Here is a 20103-nt window from a genome sequence, read left to right on the forward strand (position 1 = left end):
AGAAGATGCAGAGGATCCTGCCATAACTGCACGTGGTCATGGATTGAAACCCCAGGATATCTGGATGATTTTAGAAATAATTTCACCTGAAGAGAGCCCAGATGAAATAGTCAATGGGCACAGCAGGGAGCAATATATTTCACACTTCATTTCATAATAAAATGATGCACCACAGAGCTTTGGTTTCATTTAAGCCAGCAATTCCAAAACCAAAAACCCAGAGAAATATTTAACACTTGCACTCACCAAGCCATAACTCTGGAACAATATTAAAGGCATCAGATGCATTCTTAGATCCAGGACTTGATTTCCTATTGCATGACCGTTAAAGGTTCCTTCCAACCCAAATTATTCTACGATTTTATGTTCCAGAAATATATGTTTCTCCTCCCTCCTTTTCTAATTTTTCATTCCTATTGAAACCTACGCTGATTTTAAAAATCGTAAAATTGAAATACTTTAAGAACTATCTAGAGATTGGTATAAGTATGCTTTATAATTAGATTTATGCTGTTATTTGTAATAGACTGCTTTGTCCTTAAAGGTGAAAATTAAGTCTCTAAACCAGACAATTTTTGGCTACTTACGTGGGTGCATAAAGTGAATTTTTCTTCTGTTTTAGTAAGTTACCAAATCTATCTGTAAATATAGTTATAATGATAAGTTTTAAGTTTGCATCAATGGGTGAAAGAGATACCCAGAAATTTATAAAGCTTTGCTGAAATGAAATTTAAAACGTCTAAATAAAAAATATGAAATATTTAAATTCTGCAGTTCTCACTTTTTTGAGAAGACAGCTCTCTGTTCAACATACATTGTCCTCAGTACATTGATTATTTTATGAACTAATAAAAATCTGTAAGTAAGAAGGCTTTTTATTCATAGCACCTTCACAAAATATGTTTAGGGTGTTAATTTACCCCGATGCTTTGTATTTTGCTCCTTTGAAAATGAATTTGCAAACATACTTTTCAGATACTAAAGGCTAGGAACATTATAGAGTAATAGGTCTGGTATCTTAAGGAATGATAGTCTATGAATTTTACAATTGCCTGCATGCAAATTATTTCATGTCAGCCTTAAAAAAAGTCAACTGAGAGAAATTACCTACAGTACACCTCTGCTAAGTGACACCCTAAACAAGGGCTTTAGGCTTCATTTAATGTTATTCTGTACAAAGAGAATACTATTCTACTTTTATTAATATGGTGATAAAGAACTCAAAGGTTTCCCTCATGGACAGCAATCTTACAGCTAGATCCTCAGTGTGCCCAGGTGGCCAAGGTGGTCAATAGCATCCTTGCTTGTATTAGAAATAGAGTGGCCAGCAGGACTAGGGAAGTGATTATCTCCCTGTTCTCAGCACTGGTGAGGCCATGCCTTGAACACTACATGCAGTTTTGGGCACCTGACTACGAGAAAGATATTGAGGTGCTGGAGCATGTCCAGAAAGGGCAATAAAGCTGGTGAAGGGTCTAGAGAGCAAGTCTTATGAGGAGCATCTGAGAGATCTGTGGTTGTTTAGTCTGGAGAAGAGAAGTCTCAGGGGAGACCTTACCACTCTCTACAACTACCCAAATGGAGGTTGTAGTGAGGGTGGGTTTTGGTCTCTTTTCCCAAGTAGTAAGCAACAGAATAAGAGGAAATGGCCTCAAGTTGTGCCAGGAAAAGTTAAGACTGGCTATTAGAAAAACAGTTGTCAAACACTGGAACAAGCTGTCCAGGTAAGTGGTTGAGTCACCATCCCTGGAAGTATTTAAAAGACATGTAGATGTGGCACTTACAGACATGGTTTAGTGGTGGACTTGGTAGTGTTACGTTGACAGCTGGAGGGTCTTTTCCAACCTAAATGATTCTATGAGCCTGGGCCTGGCACAAAAGCTGACCTCACAGAACGTAACTCCAGGGAATCATTTATTCATTGTAATAGTAGTGGCCTGAGACTTTCTCTCCTTGAAGCAGTTCACAAAGGGGTCATATGAGGACTGCTCCTTGTGCAAGGGCAGCAAATGAGAGCACATATTAAGGGTGCAACAATTTATTCCAGTGGTAGTTAACCATGATGAGTTACTTATGCCAAAGACCATATCCAATTGCATACTGAGGCATAATACACTACTGAACATACTCTCGCCTACAAATCTGAACCACTGGTAAGGAAAAGGCATTTGGGATGCAGACAGCTTTGCATAAACACAACAGAAAGGCAGGTGTTTAGAATAATGTTTCATACAGGTCCAGCAACCTCCCCTCAAACTAAATGGCAGTCCTAGGCTTTCTGAAATACCAATTTGCAACAGACATTGGCCAGAATTTTGTTCTGATAATCCCAGGGTTAATGAAACTGCAGTAGAAGGCTCAAAATCCCTTCTTTCCTGAAGCAAGTTAAACAACTTACAAAATGATTATAACATAACAAATGCAAATCTTTTCAACAAGTATTTTCAACAAACCCTGACAGTCAGTATTTTGTGTTAAGAAACTGTGATATTCTCAGTGAGTATCAAAACATGCATCTCACCTTAAACATGGGTCTCACATGCTCGAGGTGTGTTGCACTAGTAAAAGGTGCCTGAACGTGGCTCACTGCCTCCATAAGTGCTTTAGCTGTTTTAGCCATTTGTTCCATTTCCAAGTTATATAGAAGTCTTCTCTGTTTTTCACTAGCAACACCTGTAAACACATTTTTTCTCTCATTTGCACACGTTTAACAATGGTGTCTTCAGAAATATAATTCAAAATTTGTCATTAAGCCATACTCTGATGCATTTTTTATATTAGTTGTACTTCCCAAAATTAACACACCAGCAAAATATTTCTTTTACAATATAGATAAAATTTAAGTCAAAATAATGTATAAAATGGTTATTGCAGGAAAAAACAATGGCCACCTTAGAAATAAAAGGCACAACTACTGCGTGTTTTATGCCCTATGCCTATCAGCAACATCGTTACATCATAAAGCCCTCAAAGGCGTTTTCTTATGTTGCTGTTCAGCAGCAAAATCTGTCTTCTCCATGGTCAATGCACTGAATACAAGGAATTCAGCTACAAGGGGAAGTGAAAATAACACTTGCATTTAACACAGGTTTGAACATCATGCATTTACATTAAAAGGAAAAAGGTTATGAAACTAGGAGTTAGGACTCATTTTGAATTAAGTAAGTGGCGCTTGCTTCATTTCTCATTTTAAAAAGGAGATTGTTTCATTGAACTGTAAAGACAACACTTTGAAGAAAGCTAACACTGCAGCAACTTACTTTGTTTACTGGATTTTGTGGGTATTGTTAATTCTTTTGTTTCTTTCATTGAAATCTTCTTTCCAGCTATTTCATTATAGATAGCAGACAAATATTCTTCAGGGAGATCTTTACTGTCATTGATACCTCTATTCATTTTAATATACTGTTCTTTTGTCATTTTATTCTTAACCTGAAACCCAGAAAGCAGCTATTAATATCAACAAATGAGGCAAGTTCATAGCAGCTACAATGCTGCTCATAAAGCACCCAAACAGATGAAAAGTTGCCATCAAGGACAAGCCTGCTGATTCAGAAGACATTTTTGAGTATCTAACATATGTGAGACTACACTGTCAGTCTACAAAATAACACAAGGCCATGTGAACATTACAACATACACAAACATTCAGTATGATCTGCAGATCAATAAGACATACATTACTAAAAAGAAGTGTTTTTATCTTGTTATACAGACCAAGCTAGCTATTACCTCAACTTCAAATATTAGGCTTTGACTGCAGGTTAGATTGCTACTGTGAGTGCCATAATATGAAAGCAAATCATACAAATACAACCATACAATTCCTGTTCAGAGAGCAGGGAAATGATACCTTACAGAAAGGTCTAATCAAAAGAACTTAAAAATCTCAACACCCATGAAACACATATTGTTACTCAAAAGATGGATAAAACCTCATTTCTTACACATGTTGGTGTCAAATGTTGGTGTTGGACACGAAGCTTTTACAACTACATTGTCACAAAGCCTGAAAGTTGGATGTCTGTGAGTACACAAATATTTTTCTAGCAACATACCTGTGGACTGTGAAGATCCGTTGTCAACATGATAATTGAATAAGCTAAAACATACGCAGTATCTGCGCTAGCAAAAAGAGTTTGCCTGAAGGCAGAAAGGAGAAAAAGAACAGCAGATTTAACATATTAGGAATTTTTACTTATTATTCATCTTTCCAAAGTTATGAAGACAAAGTACGGCTTACCCTTGGTTACATTCTAAATATCTAGCAGCAAATTTCTCCATCAGGCGATCAATTTTTTGAGCCTCTCCTGGAAGACGGAATCCCTCTAGAAACATACGCAGAGCTGAAACAAAATCCTTTCCTGAGAAGTCATGTTGGTCCACATATGCATACATGACTTCTTTGTTAAATTTATCATTGTCTCCCAGGAACTCCCCAACCTGAGTCTAAAATAAGAACAGGAAAGACAAACTAGTGCATTTACAATGAAAAAAAAATGTAAATGTGAACAACAAAGTCATGCCCACACGTTCCACAAAAGACGAGGCAGTTAAATATGATGTATTTTTGTTTCTCCTCTACTCTCCAAGCAAAGTATTTTGGCCATATATTACTTCATAATACTCTTACATGCTCATACGTATCTGCCTATGTTCCTTTTTCTCTCAGTTTACTCATGTACCATTTTTTCTAATAGGTGAATTCCATGAGTGCAAAAGACAAAGTGAGTATTACCAATGATTATTTCTTCTTTGCTGTAATGATTTTTGTAGTTAGGGAACACTACACGAACGAAAAGTTTACTAAACTTTGTCTCCACTAGAGTACAGATCTCAAATAGATTTAAGTAATGCTCAAACAGCTGGCACATGAATGCATCCAAGTTGATCACTGTCAACACAACAGAGTACAGTGAAAAATACTGTGCATTCATATAAAGATGTCTGTATATATAAACTGAGCTTAAAGATCTGTTTTGATGCCTGATTCTAAGTTCTAATACTGAAATTTGTGACTTCAGTCACAGTTGCAAGCATGGGCACATATGCAAGCCTTTCCTTACAGAACAATGGGAGTGGCTACTAAGCACAGTGGTGCAGACTGCCATTTCACAAAGCAAAGTTTTTCATGACAATATCCACGACATATTCCTACCCCCCTCAGCCAGTATTGCAGGCCTCTTCCAAGTCCAGCAACAGCTGCTAGTTGTAAATAAAATTAAAGAACTAATCTAGATTAAGTAACTTTCTTTTGGGAGGCAGCAAAAAAATGCTTTTCATGCTGTTGCATGACGTTATTTTTTAGCTGTCTCTGAAGGACAGTTACTTCTGGCAGTCCCTTACTGGACTAAAGTATACACTGTTTAGTAAGTTGCTTCTAGCTGTATTACCAACTAAGTACAAGTTTTGAGTCAGCTTAAATAGGTCAGCCTCCCTTTACCCTTCGACGAACTGCAGGACGTTATAGTACAGTGTATAGCTCTAATGCATACTCCAAATTCCTTGAGCTTACAATTTTAGAATTTGTAGAGGGAAGTCTCCTTTTCTTCACTGTACAATAAAATTGGGCTCTTCAAAACACTATAATGTGATTTGCAATAAGTATAAAACCATCATCATGAGCAAGAACAACCATCAGGAGAAGAGTTTTCTTACTGAATCTAATCTTTCCTCTTGATGCAAGAACTGAGCAATATCTTCAGGGGTAGTGCCAAGCATTCCTTGCTCTTGCAGGTACTGAATCCCCCTCTTTGGTTTCTTATTGAATCTGTACAAGGAAGATCAGGATGGAATGAGAGTTAACACACTTAGCCATACACAAAGCCGCACCAGCTTAAGTAAAAAGATTCAATGATTTTGGATGAGGTAATGAAAAATCTATGTATTAAATATTTTTCCTTCATCAAACTGTGCATTAGATAGGAATATGCTATTCCCTTCTACGATTATTATTCCCTTTATCATTGGATGATTTTATATTTTTTCCCCTGTAAACAGCCTCCTCTTCCTCTCTGCTACATAACTGCCAGCATGGCATCTACGCAACTCCCACTAAAGTGTCCTAAACAGTATGATTTACTCTAGCACTCGTGAAGAAAAAAGTATTTCACAGAAATAGCAAAGTCTTGGCTTGGAATGGAACAATTATGCTCTGTTGCTTTTGGTTCAATCTGTATGAAACAATCAGGAAATCCATGAGTCGCCTGCAAGAATGCAAATGTACACAGACATGGAACCACGTAACTGACAGAAGCTGAAACCCTGGAGGACTAACAGATGTTGTTCAGGTTTGAGAACTATACTGCAGAAACTTTTATTTTTGCATAAAGTGCCCTCACTAAGCAGGCAAGGTGACAAAGCTAAAATCACACAGAAGATTCATGTCAGGCTGCACAGAAAAATGTTATCTCCCAGTTCTAATTATGACAAATTAATTAATCAGAAGAAGCATGAAATTAAGCATACAGATACTTTCATCAGTAATGTGTATACTAGAACAGGTTGTATTCAATTGATCACGAGTTCAATGTTCTTTTTATCCAAATATAAAAATCTTATTTTAGACAAGCAGGTCTGGAGAAAAAAGAACAAACATTCAGAGTACTCATCTTCTAGCTGTGAGGAATTAGGTTAACACAAAACACTGTTGACAGGCTCCAAAGGGGACACCATTCAGCACTCTTTCACCAGAGGAAGTGCTGTTACATCCAGTTTTTTTCCTAACACAAGATGAGTATCTATGAGGAGAAGGAAGAAAAACCCAGGAATCTTCATAGCTCCAAAAGAATCCACCCTCCCATGGGTGATAAAAGGGCACTCACAAGTCAATTCCTTGTTCTATTATTTCCTTTTGTTGCTTTAGGACCTCAAACTGCTCTGGGTTGTCAGTGCCAGACATCTGTGTGCTATAACTGCCAATTCCAGATGAAGCAGTAGAATCCAAGGAGTTTAAGCTTCCATATCTATTAATTGTCTCAGGGTGTTTGGTTTCGTTGCTGTCCTGCTCCGTCGGTTTTTCTTGGCCTGTAAATTGAAAAGGGTTACATACATACAAAATACATACAATGAAAAGAAATTAAAATCACAGGTTATTCTTCAGATCGTCTCTGAAGGCTTCTAAAACTCACGAGGGTTATCTTCAATTATCCATTTGTTTTTACATAATTATTCTGCTTTTGTTTTGATTGGGAAAATAACAAAAAAAATCACTACAACGTATCAAGGAGGATTCTTCCAGTCCTTCACATACCTGAAATTTAAGCCTTAAATTACAACTATAATTTGTAAACACTTAGAAAAAAAACAACGAAACAACCATGGCACCATCAAACTCAATTACAGATCTTTCCTTTTATTTTCAAGTCTGATGTTACTTTTGACCTGAAGCAAATCACGCTGTTTTTGAAACGGAGTGTCTAAAAGTGTTTATGATCACACATGCCAAAGAGCTGGTGCTCTCAGTTCACAGCAGCAGCTGTGATAATCACCTCTAAAAAGGTTATTACTTCACCTACCAATATTACCTGCTCAATCTGAAAATTCTACCATAACCTCAGTATTTTTTCTCTCAGGTCAGATGGAAACCAGATTAAAACACGTAATGATTTTGTTACTTCACTGCTTACAACATTGAAAATCCTACAACTATATATTAATGAAAAAATTCTCTCCATTCAGCTTGCTTCAGTAGTAATTTGATCAATATGATGTTAGATGAAATTAAGGGAGCTTCAAAGTAAGTTTTGTGAGCCTTTTAAAATTACAAATATAGAAAATAACAGGATTTAGTCATTTTCAGTGTAGTAGCTTTCTAGGACTTCACATGATTAAGAAAAGACAATTTATGACATCTTGTTCAAATTACATTAATCCAACTTACCAATATTTCTACCAAAGAAAAAAAAAAGTTTATTCTCTTTTTTAATGCAAGAGGTTTTACCTATCTGGAAACCAGCAGTATCAAAATACTGGAAAAATGCACTAAATTCCTTGAGCTTTAAGCATCTCTGGATTAAAGGCAGAAGAATCACATCTTGCGTCTTACCAAGTGTTGTCTGAGAGTTGGGATTTACATATTGATCCTTACTCCACTCCACCATGCACTTCAAGATCGAAACTAAGCATTCCAATCCTTTTTTTCTCAAACTTAATTCCTAGAAAAGATTTTAAAAGCAATACATGAGTGGAACGGAGAGCTTAGTCTTAAACTATCATGGCAAAACCCAAGAAGCTTCCTAAAGTTTGGGTGAAATTTTTACCTGAACATTGGACATGCCAAGTTCTTGGCTACCCCTTCCTTGAGCAATCTTTGATAGGTCATTAACCAGCCTTTCAAATATATTTGCTGCATTTAAATCACAATCATAGTTCACATAGATGTCAACAACACTCTGGGCATCTATAAAACAAAGGGACATTGTCAAACTTAGAAAAAAAAAAATAGATCATTCAATGAAAGAAGTACAGTTTCGTTCTTTAGCATAAAACCATAAAAAATATAACCAAATGGCCCTTAATACCTGCGCATATCCTTGTCAGCGTCTGTATAACCATCCATTTATGATCAAATGAGCTAGTAGAAGTTTCCAAGATATACAGGAATATTTCTTTGAAGAAAACCTAACAAATATTCCAAGAAGAGGGAGAAAAAAATCCATCTATTAAAAAAGGTCACTTAACTTTGGTGGCCAACATTCTGACAGAATTCTGAAAGCAGCACTTTAGAGGTACAAGGTAAAAAAAGAAAAAAGAAGAAAGGAGGAAATACAACTTACACTTGATACATTCAAATTAGGAATTTGAATTGTTACTGATGTACTTCTGGAGTTCTGTCCAGCTGAAAAATTTGTGTTATATTCTGATCACTCAAAAATGGAAGAACCTGGAATAATGTGAAATCTTGAAGCCTTTTTGAACACTTCAGCCTAATGAGAAGTCTAAGCTGCTGTTAGAGTTCATTGGGGATCTCGAAAGAAGACATATTACCTCACCACAGAATATTCTTCTCTACAAGATTATGATATTATGCCACAAACATAACAAACAGCCACTTACACCAATTTAAAGTATTGGACCTTCATTAGAAGGGAAACTTCTTGACACCAAAGGATCACTGTGGTCTTAGGTTATTGGAAGAAGGGTACTAGTCACGCACAGCATAAAAAATGCAGCAGATCCAGTAACAGGGAAGTTTCTCTTCCTTAAAAGAGATTTAGTTTTCCCTAACACTGCTTTAGTACAGATGCTTTTGTTTGGAACAGAGCCTATTATATCCCCTCTCAATTAGATCCTCGCCAGATCGATTAGTGTTACAAGCTATTTCAGCTGAGCATGCTTAGCAGCTTGGGCAGGCTTTTTCTCACTTCTCCCCTAAATGGCAGCAACTGCTGAAACAGCACATGAGCTCAAAATGTGAACTACTACATGGCATTACATCACTATGCCACACTGTATTACACCACTGTTCTGTACTTCTGAGAGCTGACCTCTTCACAGCCCGTTGTGGCTACCAAATCCACCAACACAGGCTTTTTCTAGAATACTGACAACAGCCTCAAGCCATCAAGCTTCTTCAACAGCAGCATACAATTAGCCAAATAATTAACTACCCTTGGTTTTAATATCAGATATTCCTTTATACCACAGAATTTCTACAAAGATTTTAGCCAGGCAGAGACAAGCGTAAAGCTAATTTTGCTTTAATTCAAAATGTTTGGGGAAAACCAGCAATACTGATTTTTAAACAACTTTGATGGCAAGCCATTTCCTCAAGCAAACTGCGCTGCTAATACTTCCATTTTATTGGCCTCTTTAGAGAAAAAGGGGCACACAGCACAGTACCAGTTATGAATCTTAAAAAGGAAAGCATCCCTATGAAACCTAAGGAGTTCAATATGTAACAGATCAAAAACTTTCAAGTGCTTAAATACACTCAAGAGGACTATGCTGGTTTCAGTCACAACTTTGTGTAATCCAAACAGAAGAAGACATAAAATTTTAATAAAGGTCATGCTATGAGCAATTCTTAGTTACAGGTTTGCTGTTTTCTGATCTTTTACTGAAAGACAGTAATGCTATAAACCCTCTGAATTGGGAAAATGATTTTTTTTTTTTTTTTTTTGTGGTACAGAATTTTAAAAAAGAAGTCACTGTGAAGCAGAGAAAAAAGTTTTAGGTATGAAATTTAACTGCAAATCTAAGCTAGAAGAGATACTACCTGGAAGGTCTGCACATTATAAAGACACTTTGTATCTCTATGCTTCCAAGACAGAATTGACTTCTTGCTTCTGGTGTCAACTTTGGACAAGCATAATCTTGGAATGAACAGCTTCTCAAAATTGTACTGATTTTTTTACATTTCAGATATTTTAAAATGCTACCTATCACTATGTTACTTATTGCAATTCATGTCACAGAGACTTGACTTTACTCCTAGAGTATTGGAAAAGTAAACCAGAAAGGATGCTGGGGAGGGACTCTTCATCAGGGGCTGTAGTGACAGGACAAGGGGTAAAGGGTTAAAACTTAAACAGGGGAAGTTTGGATTGGATATGAGGAAGAAATTCTTTACTGAGAGGGTGGTGAGGCACTGGAATGGGTTGCCCAGGGAGGTTGTGAATGCTCCATCCCTGGCGGTGTTCAAGGCCAGGTTCGATGAGGCCTTGGGTGGCATGGTTTAGTGTGGGGTGTCCCTGCCCATGGCAGGGGGGTTGGAACTAGATGATCTTAAGGTCCTTTCCAACCCTAACTATTCTATGATTCTATGATTCTAAATGACCTAATTGTTTCATCTGGTCAACTGATTGCTCCTGGGTCGGAGCATCGCCAGGCATAGCTACAGGTTGGGCAGAGAAGAGATTCAGAGCAGCCCTGCGGAGAAGGACTTGGGGGTGTTGCCTGATAAGAAACTGAACATGAGCCAGCTTCAGTGTTCTGCTCGCAGCCCAGAAAGCCAACTGTATCCTGGGCTGCATCAAAAGGAGTGTGACCAGCAGGTCAAAGGAGGTGATCCTGCCCCTCTACTCTGCTCTCGTGAGACCTCACTTGGAGTACTGTGTGCAGTTCTGGTGTTATAACTGGTGTTATAACTGTTTATTATAACAGTTAAGTTATAAAAAGGACATAGAACTGTTGGAACAAGTCCAGAGGAGGGCTACAAGGATGATCAGGGGACTGGAGCACCTCCCGTATGAAAACAGGCTGAGAAAGTTGGGGCTGTTCAGCCTGGAGAAGAGAAAGCTGCGTGGAGACCTCATAGCAGTCTTCCAGTGTCTGAAGGGGGCCTGTAAGGATGCTGGGGAGGGACTCTTCATTAGGGACTGTAGTGACAGGACAAGGGGTAACGGGTTAAAGCGTAAACAGGGGAAGTTTAGATTGGAAATAAGGAGGAAATTCTTTACTGAGAGGGTGGTGAGGCACTGGAATGGGTTGCCCAGGGAAGTTGGGTATATTCCATCCCTGGCGGTGTTCAAGGCCAGGTTGGACAGAGACTTGGGTGTCATGGTTTAGTGTGAGGTGTCCCTGCCCATGGCAGAGGGGTTGGAACTAGATGATCTTAAGGTCCTTTCCAACCCTAACTATTCTATGATTCTATGAAAACGAGAGTTGTAAGATGGCTTGTTCAGTTACGGAAGGGTGGTAATGGTAAGTATAGGTAAATGACACCCCGGTATCTGGGACCTGACTTGCTGCAAACAAGTCATTTGACCCATTTATGAATCCAGTTGCAATACAATTAAGGTATGACTATACCTTACTTGAGGGCAGTGATACCTGAACATTTAAGTCAAAGGACCAAGGCAGGCTCAGTTTCAACAGAATCTGAAACTATTATTTTAAAATATGCAAAAAATGTCTTACACAGATGAAGAGTGTAGCCTCAATCCCGAAATACATAGATTTTGCATATTATAAATCAGAGCATATGGCTCTCCTTACAGCTCCAAGACACTGAATGTGAAGTTTTCTACTTGTCTACCCACATCTTCTGAATAACCTTTAGGATCAGTAGCTGAAAGAAGAGGAGTTCTTAGTTCACAACCAGGAAAAAGGGTAAGTTTCTAGAAACTGCTGTCCCCTGTACTTTGTAATAGATGGATACTTCGGCAGCATGAGGGTTTTGGCTTTCCTATTTGTGAGGAGGAAATGCTATGTGCTGATGGTCCTAATTTAGCATATTCTAAAAGCTGCTACAATAGCATAGGGTACCCTGTATCCAGTTTTCCTCAGATATGTCCCCATCCCCTACCCAGTTTTCCTCAGATGCGTCTTCATTTTCCATTGGGAATTTGGGGAAAGAGTAGCAGTGATGGAAGCTGATCAAATTTCTGCCAGGGAAGCTGGATTGCAATGCATTTACCACCTACACACTGACTTGAAACTCTGCAAAAACACAGCAAATCCAACACTTGCTGGGAAGCAGGCTGTGTGACTGAAAAGCAGCTCAGCCCAGTCTGTCTGATGTGCTGAACATCACACATGGACTATAGTCTTGTTGAGCACACACAGTTTGTCTTCAAAGTCTTCAGAATGCATCATACATTCAAGGCAATCACTCATCAAACCTGTATTTCTATCCAAGCTATACGCAAGGAAATACTGGAAATCCTAATTGCTTTTTCCCCAGAAGGCATCAAAGTAACCTGGTGAGTGATCAGAACACAAGACCCTTCTGACATAATACTGGCAAAATTAGGTTCTTTCTCCAAAGCTGCCACAACATACCAACTTACACAGTGACATCCATAAGTGAAGAAATCCCTGAATTCAAGGTCCTTATAATAGCAACGTTATCAGCATTTCTTAGCACCTTTTCATGTACTTAATCCCTACACTCAGAGGGCAATATATAGGCTTCAGTATTCACACTGACTCCCAAAACGAAAAGTAGGAGCACATTGTGCACACTACTATATTCACTGTGGAGATAAGTTCTTTATCACACAGGATACACAAGATATCCATGTGGTTCAAATAGACAGAATCATTCCAAGAAGCTGCCTGTACCCTATAGCACAAGAATCAGAAGTCAAGAACAAAACCTCTATATATGTCTTGCTTTCCTCTAAGACTTAGAATATATTGATCCAGTGAGAAAATCTGCAATGTTTGTCAGGACTTGGATAACTCATTGCTAAGAATATGGACTTATTTCTACTTATGGCCCAGGGAGTTAGATTGCGCATTCAGTTTTTGAGACCAGAGGAATGAGATTATCTTATACAGGATATATATTGATGTACGCCCTGATACACAAAGAGAAGTGGTTACACTAATCAAATAGTTGGGATTTCCCTAGAGAAAGAAACCTGTTCAGTGACCTCAAAGAGAAACACAATGCATTTCAAGGCATTAATTTTTATTCTGAAATTCCTTTGCAAAACCATGTATTACGTTTTCCCTTCATAAGTTTACTCTTTTTTAATTTGTTCTACATAGTGCAGAGCTAAAACTTCTTAATTGCATTGCTGAACATTAGTTGACCAAGCGTATCCACAAACCTATTCATTGCTGAGTTTCAGCATCATACCATGATAGTACCATGCCACAGCCAACAGAAAACTCTACTTCGAAATAGAGGAAACTAACTCATACAGCAATAGCAGTGAGTCTGGACATGATAAGTTGACTGTAAAAATTCACCTCAAACACAGCACAAATCAAGGCATGGTTTGCACTGTAAAAATTCTTAGTTTATGTTAACATCTATTATTAAGGGATGAAACAGCCTTACTTATTATTTTCCCATCACTTTCTATTTCACCAAACAACACTACCAGACATGTCACGTTACTTCTGATCTTACAGAGTAAATGTTATTTAATCTGTAAGTATTTCAATGGAAATGTTGCTGGTTTATCTCAAGGGGGTTTCAAGGTATTCTTGCAAGCAAGTCCATTGCCACTGGGTAAAAAATAGCATAGGAAGATCTGGCAAGTATTATACAAAAGCAGAGATTCCAAAAAGAGAATAAATTTATCTAAGAAAAGAGCAAACTACACAAAAATGTGAACAAATGTTCACTTAACACCCCACCCCTTAAATTAGAAATTCACGTAACATACCTCGATCTGCATCTTTAGATGAGTCTTAAAGTTTGAGAGGAGGGTAAGAAATATGGAAAGTGAAAGCTCAAAAACTTCCGGAACTGAAGAGACTCCATTTTTTGACAGTGCAACACAAAGGTACTGCTTAATAGCATTAATAAACATCTCATTTGTCCTGAAGACAGGTCCTGCATTTTGCAGAATGGACAGAAGCAACTGCAACGAAAGAATCTTTGATCGCAGTTCATGAGATCTAGAATAAAACAATGCAGCATATCAGCCCAGTGTAAGTCACAAAAAAATACAACATTCTCTCGAAAGGTCAGTACACACCACGATGACTTTGTATGTGGAATGTTAATAAAATAAAGCTTGCACAACCTGGTGCTGAAAGAGTCATAAAAAGATGTTGATCTTTTTTGTTGAAGTGGTCACTCCAGTCAAGAAGCTGGACAAGAATAACCTTTTGCAGTTACTGTTTCTCTCTGTTATTACTGAACCACTCTTCTGCAAGACATCACTGCAGAACACCAGTAACAGTAGGCAATGCTGCCCATCTTAACCAGAGGATGAAGGGAGCATTTTTTCCTTTGAATGTGTTTTTTTTTTTTTTTTCTGGAAGAACCCACCTATAATAGCCAGTCCATCTACAGAACTTTGAGTACCAAAAGGTGGAAATTCCTCCTCCTCCTCTATTTCCACCAGTATGGAGAGCTGAAAGATCATAAAGACAGCAGTACTGCCTGACCTACTTGCTTCCAACACTGAAATATCTTTTCTCAAATACTGTATTTCACATTATTTATCAACCACTGTCCCCATCACACTCCACAAGCAGCTAAGATATACAACACGCCTCACTTAAGTGTGGAAATAGCAAAGTCAGGCAACTGTAGCGTTGTCAAGGGCTCCACAGTAACATCATGCTTTTTACAGTGAGATAAGCTAGAATTCATGTCAGAAGAGTGCTACTATTTATGCTTTAAAAAAAACAAAACAAACCAAAAAACAAACCAGCCCCCAAAAACCCCAAATCTCACGCACACGAAAGTGTAAAGGAAATCTGTATCTATAAAAATATAATTAATTTAAATAGTACTCTGGGTGAATGCATTCTCTCCTCCGACTCCTGATGCTCCTTCCCACTTGTGATAATCTGAGAAAAGACTACAGCTCTTCTGAAGAGCAGGTACAGACACAAACGGTTTTCCTAACAAGACAGCCCAAAGTTTTCACAGAACAACCACCCACTGACAGGAGGACAGTTATGAAACAGAAGGAACAATGACAGGAAATTTTTCAGAGTACAGCCCAAACATGGTAAGGAGCACTTCGAGTCAACATGCAACACACACAATAGTTGGCTATTTGCTGTATGTTGCAAAAATACAAGCTTAACAACAACAGTAATTCCAGTAGCAAATCTGTTACAAATAAATTCAATGCTTTCTAGGTGCTGGCAAAAAAAGAGGGTATTGAGGGGGGTGGGGGGAAAAATCAATTTGCAAACACTTCAAACTCACAGAACATAATCCCAAATTTACACTTTGTCTGAAGACACTTTTGAGAAGTAAAACATTGGCAGTTAAATTGAGTAAGGAATTTGTTCCTCACATTACTCTTAATGGAATGTAGCTCAAAGTAAACACCCCAAAATAGCTCTTCTTAGGAGTTCTTCAAGAAAATGCCTGGCTCTGGACACTGAACAGCTGTATGGAACCTAGCATAACCTTTTGATTCAAAAGGCCAGATTTTTTCATCTCATTGTCCGAAGTATGCAGGCAGCATGTGATCAGACCATACTTTGCTATGAAATATAAGAATTTAAATATGAATTTCAATGATAAACACAGTATTAGATATTGCCTACTTCCAGCAACAGTCAGCTCATAACTGAAGTCCTAACTTGCTGGCCTTACTAATTCTGTACGATGTGTAAAGCCCACTTAATTTAAAACAAGTTTAAGGACTAAAATCTCGTAAGTGAACCTTCAAGACATTTCTCCCCCATTTTACTTCATTCCACGGAAAAAGAAGATAAAGACATTAAGACATTAACCAGGTTCCCATGAACATAACCTTGATTTCAACTCCCAGCCTTGTGAGTTTAAGCTAAAGGTCCATGTCCTGTTAGCTAAATTTAAAATATTTCAATTACAGATTTCACAGCTACTTTCACTGGAAAGATGTTTTTCAAAGAGGCAAATAAGACTTTTTTTAAATGCTGTAGATATCGTACGCCCCCTCTTCCAATTACAGCATGTTTGTTACTAGTTCAAAAAGCCATCAACGCCTCAGAACCACCAATAAATTCCAGGCACTCCTCCAAACATAGGACGTCTTCGAATGCTTCTGCAGCTAATTCTTGTTGCCCTAAATGCCATTTCCTCCAATTTATTCTACATGAAGAGCTTAATCAGTTCCAATGCAAACGTCAAGGACTCCATGGATTCAGGTGAGATTCTCCAAGTGCATCAATAGCTATTGCTGCTCTTTCCAAAGGGAGTTAACCTGTTAAAGCCTTTAATAAATGGACAGTGTTAGGCTCAGAGAACTGACTAAAATCACAGGATTTTCATGGCATTTCCTCTTCTCAAAAAGTGGGGAAAAACCCCATGCCTTAGTCTTCATTCTTTAATGTCCTGACTTTCTGTAGTATATCACTAGACAATTTGAAAATGGCTCTAGACTAACCCTTCAAAACCCTTTCTACTACGTCATACTTTTTTTTAGCTTATTAAATTCACAACACATATCAGCAGTTAAATTAAAGCGTCTTAAAGTTACCTGCTGCAGAAGTTAGACCATGAAACAGTAAAGCTGATTCTATTTTGAAAAATACTGAGCCTCCATCAGAAGTCATACCATAGTTTTAATATCTTATGAACAAAAAAGCAATCTTCTTAAATTGCTTCTAATGTGCAAAAACCATGCATATAAATTGTATTCAAGATCACAAAAACAAACTTCTTTGCCAACACTCACAACTAACATTGGCACCCATCTATAAAGGAGAGTATTTTTTTGTTTACCGTAAAGCTGAATTGAAAACATGGTCTCTTCAATCAGAAGACAAGATTTTCAAAATAGCCATATAAAGGGTGTGTTTCAAAACTTTTTTTTTTTTTTTTAATTAAGGATGTTGCCAAAATTATCCTACCTGAGCAAAAGAATGGAACATTGTATCATGAATTTATCATAAACACTATCAGGTCAAAATATTAAGATGAAGTACAGTTGGGTGTGTGCACTGGATACCGAGTATGCAAGAGATGTAAGAAACCATGGGGCATAAACAGAACCTAGGTACTACTTAAAAGCAGAGCAACATTAGCTGAGACCAAAAATACCTGAAGACTTTCTGTACAGATCCTTCTGAAAAGCATTAGGAAGAGCATCCAGGAAGAACATGAGATACACTTACAGGAAGCAAAGACTTTGTTACGAAACTTCAAAACAGGCAGATAGGTAGCAGCAACTGCTTTCATTTGACATACAAAAGATGCATTAGAACATAAAAGCACCTTTTCAAAGTTTCGAAGTTCATTTTACCATATCATTATTTTCTCAGTGACTGAGGACTCTCAAAAATATTTAAAGAACTTTATTTTTTTTTCAAATAGAAAGATTGGTTATGAGAACTCTCAATTCTACTTACTTTGGATCTGGTGGTCCATCTGACAGGGGCTTCATGGAGAGTTTACAGAGTGACCTGAATACAAGGAAGGCATCCTTTTGTAAAATGTGGGAAAACTTAGCACCAGGGGTAGGTCCTGAAGAATTTCCAGATTCCTAAAGAAGTTAACATATTTCAGTATTCTATTTTGCATTAGCAGGGTGTGTAGGGAAATCCCCACCTCTTAGCAACAAGAAGTTAACATATACAAATATAACCAATTCACTGTAGCTTTACGGTCTCAAGACTAAACTAAACCAAAAGAAAATACTCTGTTGGCCAGTTAAAATAAACTCACTAATAAATATTGCTATCTAAATTAAAAGTCAGAATTAAAGACCGTCATGAAAATATGCAGGTCAAGTCTAAGTAAGGTAACTTGCAGTGAATTCTCTTCATGCATTTTCAGTATATGACTAGTGTTATAAAAGCCAAACATAACATTTTAATAGAATGCAAATATTTACGTATCTGTGGCAAGATACAATTGGTAAAATTTCTATAGTACAATAATTACCCCTATTACTAAGTTCTTGCAACTCTGTACTTTTGCTCCTTATATAAGCAACATGTTTAATGCTTATCTATCTGCATGGCATGTGTGACTATAGCTTTTTAAGCTTAAGATCTAATATTCCCAAACCTAATTACTCAGTACACTTCAGCACCAGATACCCTGTCAGTCAATATTGCACACATGCTGGTATCTTATACAAAGAGTGCATTTTCACATCTCTTTTGTTAATGAAAATCAAATCCTCTCAGACATGAAACTTTTTATCTCAAATAGCTGCATTAAGGTCATGCTATAGGCTTGAAATATCTATTTATCAGTTGAGAAGAGCACACTGAAATTACACAATTATTTCTATAATTGGCTACATTCTTCACTATGTATATTGAATGTTAGTTTTATAGTTTCTCAGAAGCACTTCAAAAAACAGGGAACTGAGCTGTCTAATTTTGGAACTGTATACTCTACAGGGCAACATATAACACATACTACTTTTTTCATATTTCCTAATTTACAACTGTCTGTACCTGAGTGTCGTTGGAAGAGACAGATAATCTGTCATCAGGTAAAGATGGTGTATAAGCAACAGAAATTGGAGTCCCTGGAATTCCATTTGCCTGAATGTTTTCACTGTCACTGCCATCCTCTAATGTTACAATTGTGCCATCACCACCTGCACTTTCAGCAGTCCCTTCCACATCTATTAAAAAAGATGTAAAAATTATACACAAATGTTACATAAGATTGCAAATTAAAACCAGTTTTTAAATCTAATATTTAAATACTATATCAATCATAACTATCATAGGAGGAGCTTAACGCAGACTTCACATGTCATTGTATAGCTAAAAATATTCCCAATGCTCTTTAATTCCCACTAATGGAAATTATAATTAAAAAACTGACAAAATTTGACATTGCTAGGTTCACCATTCTACCAACTTCCAAAGAAGTACTGAGGGAGGTGGTGGAAGGCATTCACTGATTTGATATATACTTTCCAACAAGCTGAAGAATGTAGTGCAACCCTGCTACTGCAGACAGGCCATTTCTGAAGAGTTTATGTGGAAAAAAAAACAGGAAAAAAAAATAAAGGAACAAGAACTTGTATTTTTGAAAAGAACACTAGTCTCCAATTCGGGGAGTGTACATTAACGCATGAAACCTTGTCCATTTTACTGTTACATAATGCACAGCTAGATCTGCAAAACACCCAAATAAAGACAACTGAAACTCTTTTTTTTCAGCATGTGTTAGTTCAATAATGACATATTTTAGTTAATACTCAGAAGTGTTAAGATAATTCTTAATGTCAAGATTCAGACTGCAGTTGCTATTGACTAGACAGATATTAATATACCTCCAACTACTATGTTCACCATTTCCTGCACAATACTTTCTACAATTTCTTGCGCCTTCTCTTCACACTCATTGCTTTCACCATCGTAAGTTCCTCCATCAGATTTAGAAAGATCTTTAAAAAGAAAAACAAACCCAAACAAAAATTAATGAGAAACTGAGGAATTGAGATATTTTACTTGCATTTTGCATTTAAAAATTAAATTACAAATATAATAATAGGAGAGTGTACATTTAAAAAAAAAAAAAGTGTTAGGATACTTTCAAAACAGTATTTGCATAAGGTACGCACTCCAGTGTTTAACTTGTAAATGGTAATTAATCCACAGGCCTATGCCAACAAAAGACATCAATTTTGTATCTTTATGTACATTAAACACTGAAAACCTGGTGGTTTTGAGATGCTATTCTCAAAAACTTTCACAGTATTACATAGGTACAAACAGTGTACCTACTATAGTGACTACAACAGGGTGTAAGACTAAAGGGTACTCATGATGAAGTTT

The 20103-nt window shown here is 37.2% G+C and overlaps 1 protein-coding gene across 6 annotated transcripts in view; it reads right to left on the bottom strand.

Moving 5' to 3' along the window:
- The window catches only part of ARFGEF1 (ARF guanine nucleotide exchange factor 1), a gene marked incomplete at its 5' end in the record, with an annotated part of 93468 nt that overhangs the window by 27001 nt on the left and 46364 nt on the right, over positions 1-20103 (bottom strand). For 4 of the 6 annotated variants that reach the window (XM_080610049.1, XM_080610047.1, XM_080610048.1 and 1 more), the window contains 13 exons: positions 2522-2673; positions 3261-3432; positions 4059-4143; positions 4244-4449; positions 5659-5770; positions 6825-7026; positions 8048-8156; positions 8262-8401; positions 8523-8622; positions 14067-14301; positions 17707-17840; positions 18766-18938; positions 19599-19712. In XM_080610049.1, coding sequence (XP_080466175.1) covers positions 2522-2673; positions 3261-3432; positions 4059-4143; positions 4244-4449; positions 5659-5770; positions 6825-7026; positions 8048-8156; positions 8262-8401; positions 8523-8622; positions 14067-14301; positions 17707-17840; positions 18766-18938; positions 19599-19712 — 1934 coding nt within the window. Of the gene's footprint in view, positions 1-2521; positions 2674-3256; positions 3433-4058; positions 4144-4243; positions 4450-5658; positions 5771-6824; positions 7027-8047; positions 8157-8261; positions 8402-8522; positions 8623-14066; positions 14302-17706; positions 17841-18759; positions 18939-19598; positions 19713-20103 lie in introns of all 6 variants that reach the window. The other 2 variants (XM_080610046.1, XM_080610045.1) reach the window with 2 other exon arrangements.

Source organism: Psittacula echo, assembly GCF_963264785.1.
Source record: "Psittacula echo genome assembly, chromosome: 2".
In the NCBI taxonomy this organism is placed as follows: Eukaryota; Metazoa; Chordata; class Aves; order Psittaciformes; family Psittacidae; genus Psittacula; species Psittacula echo.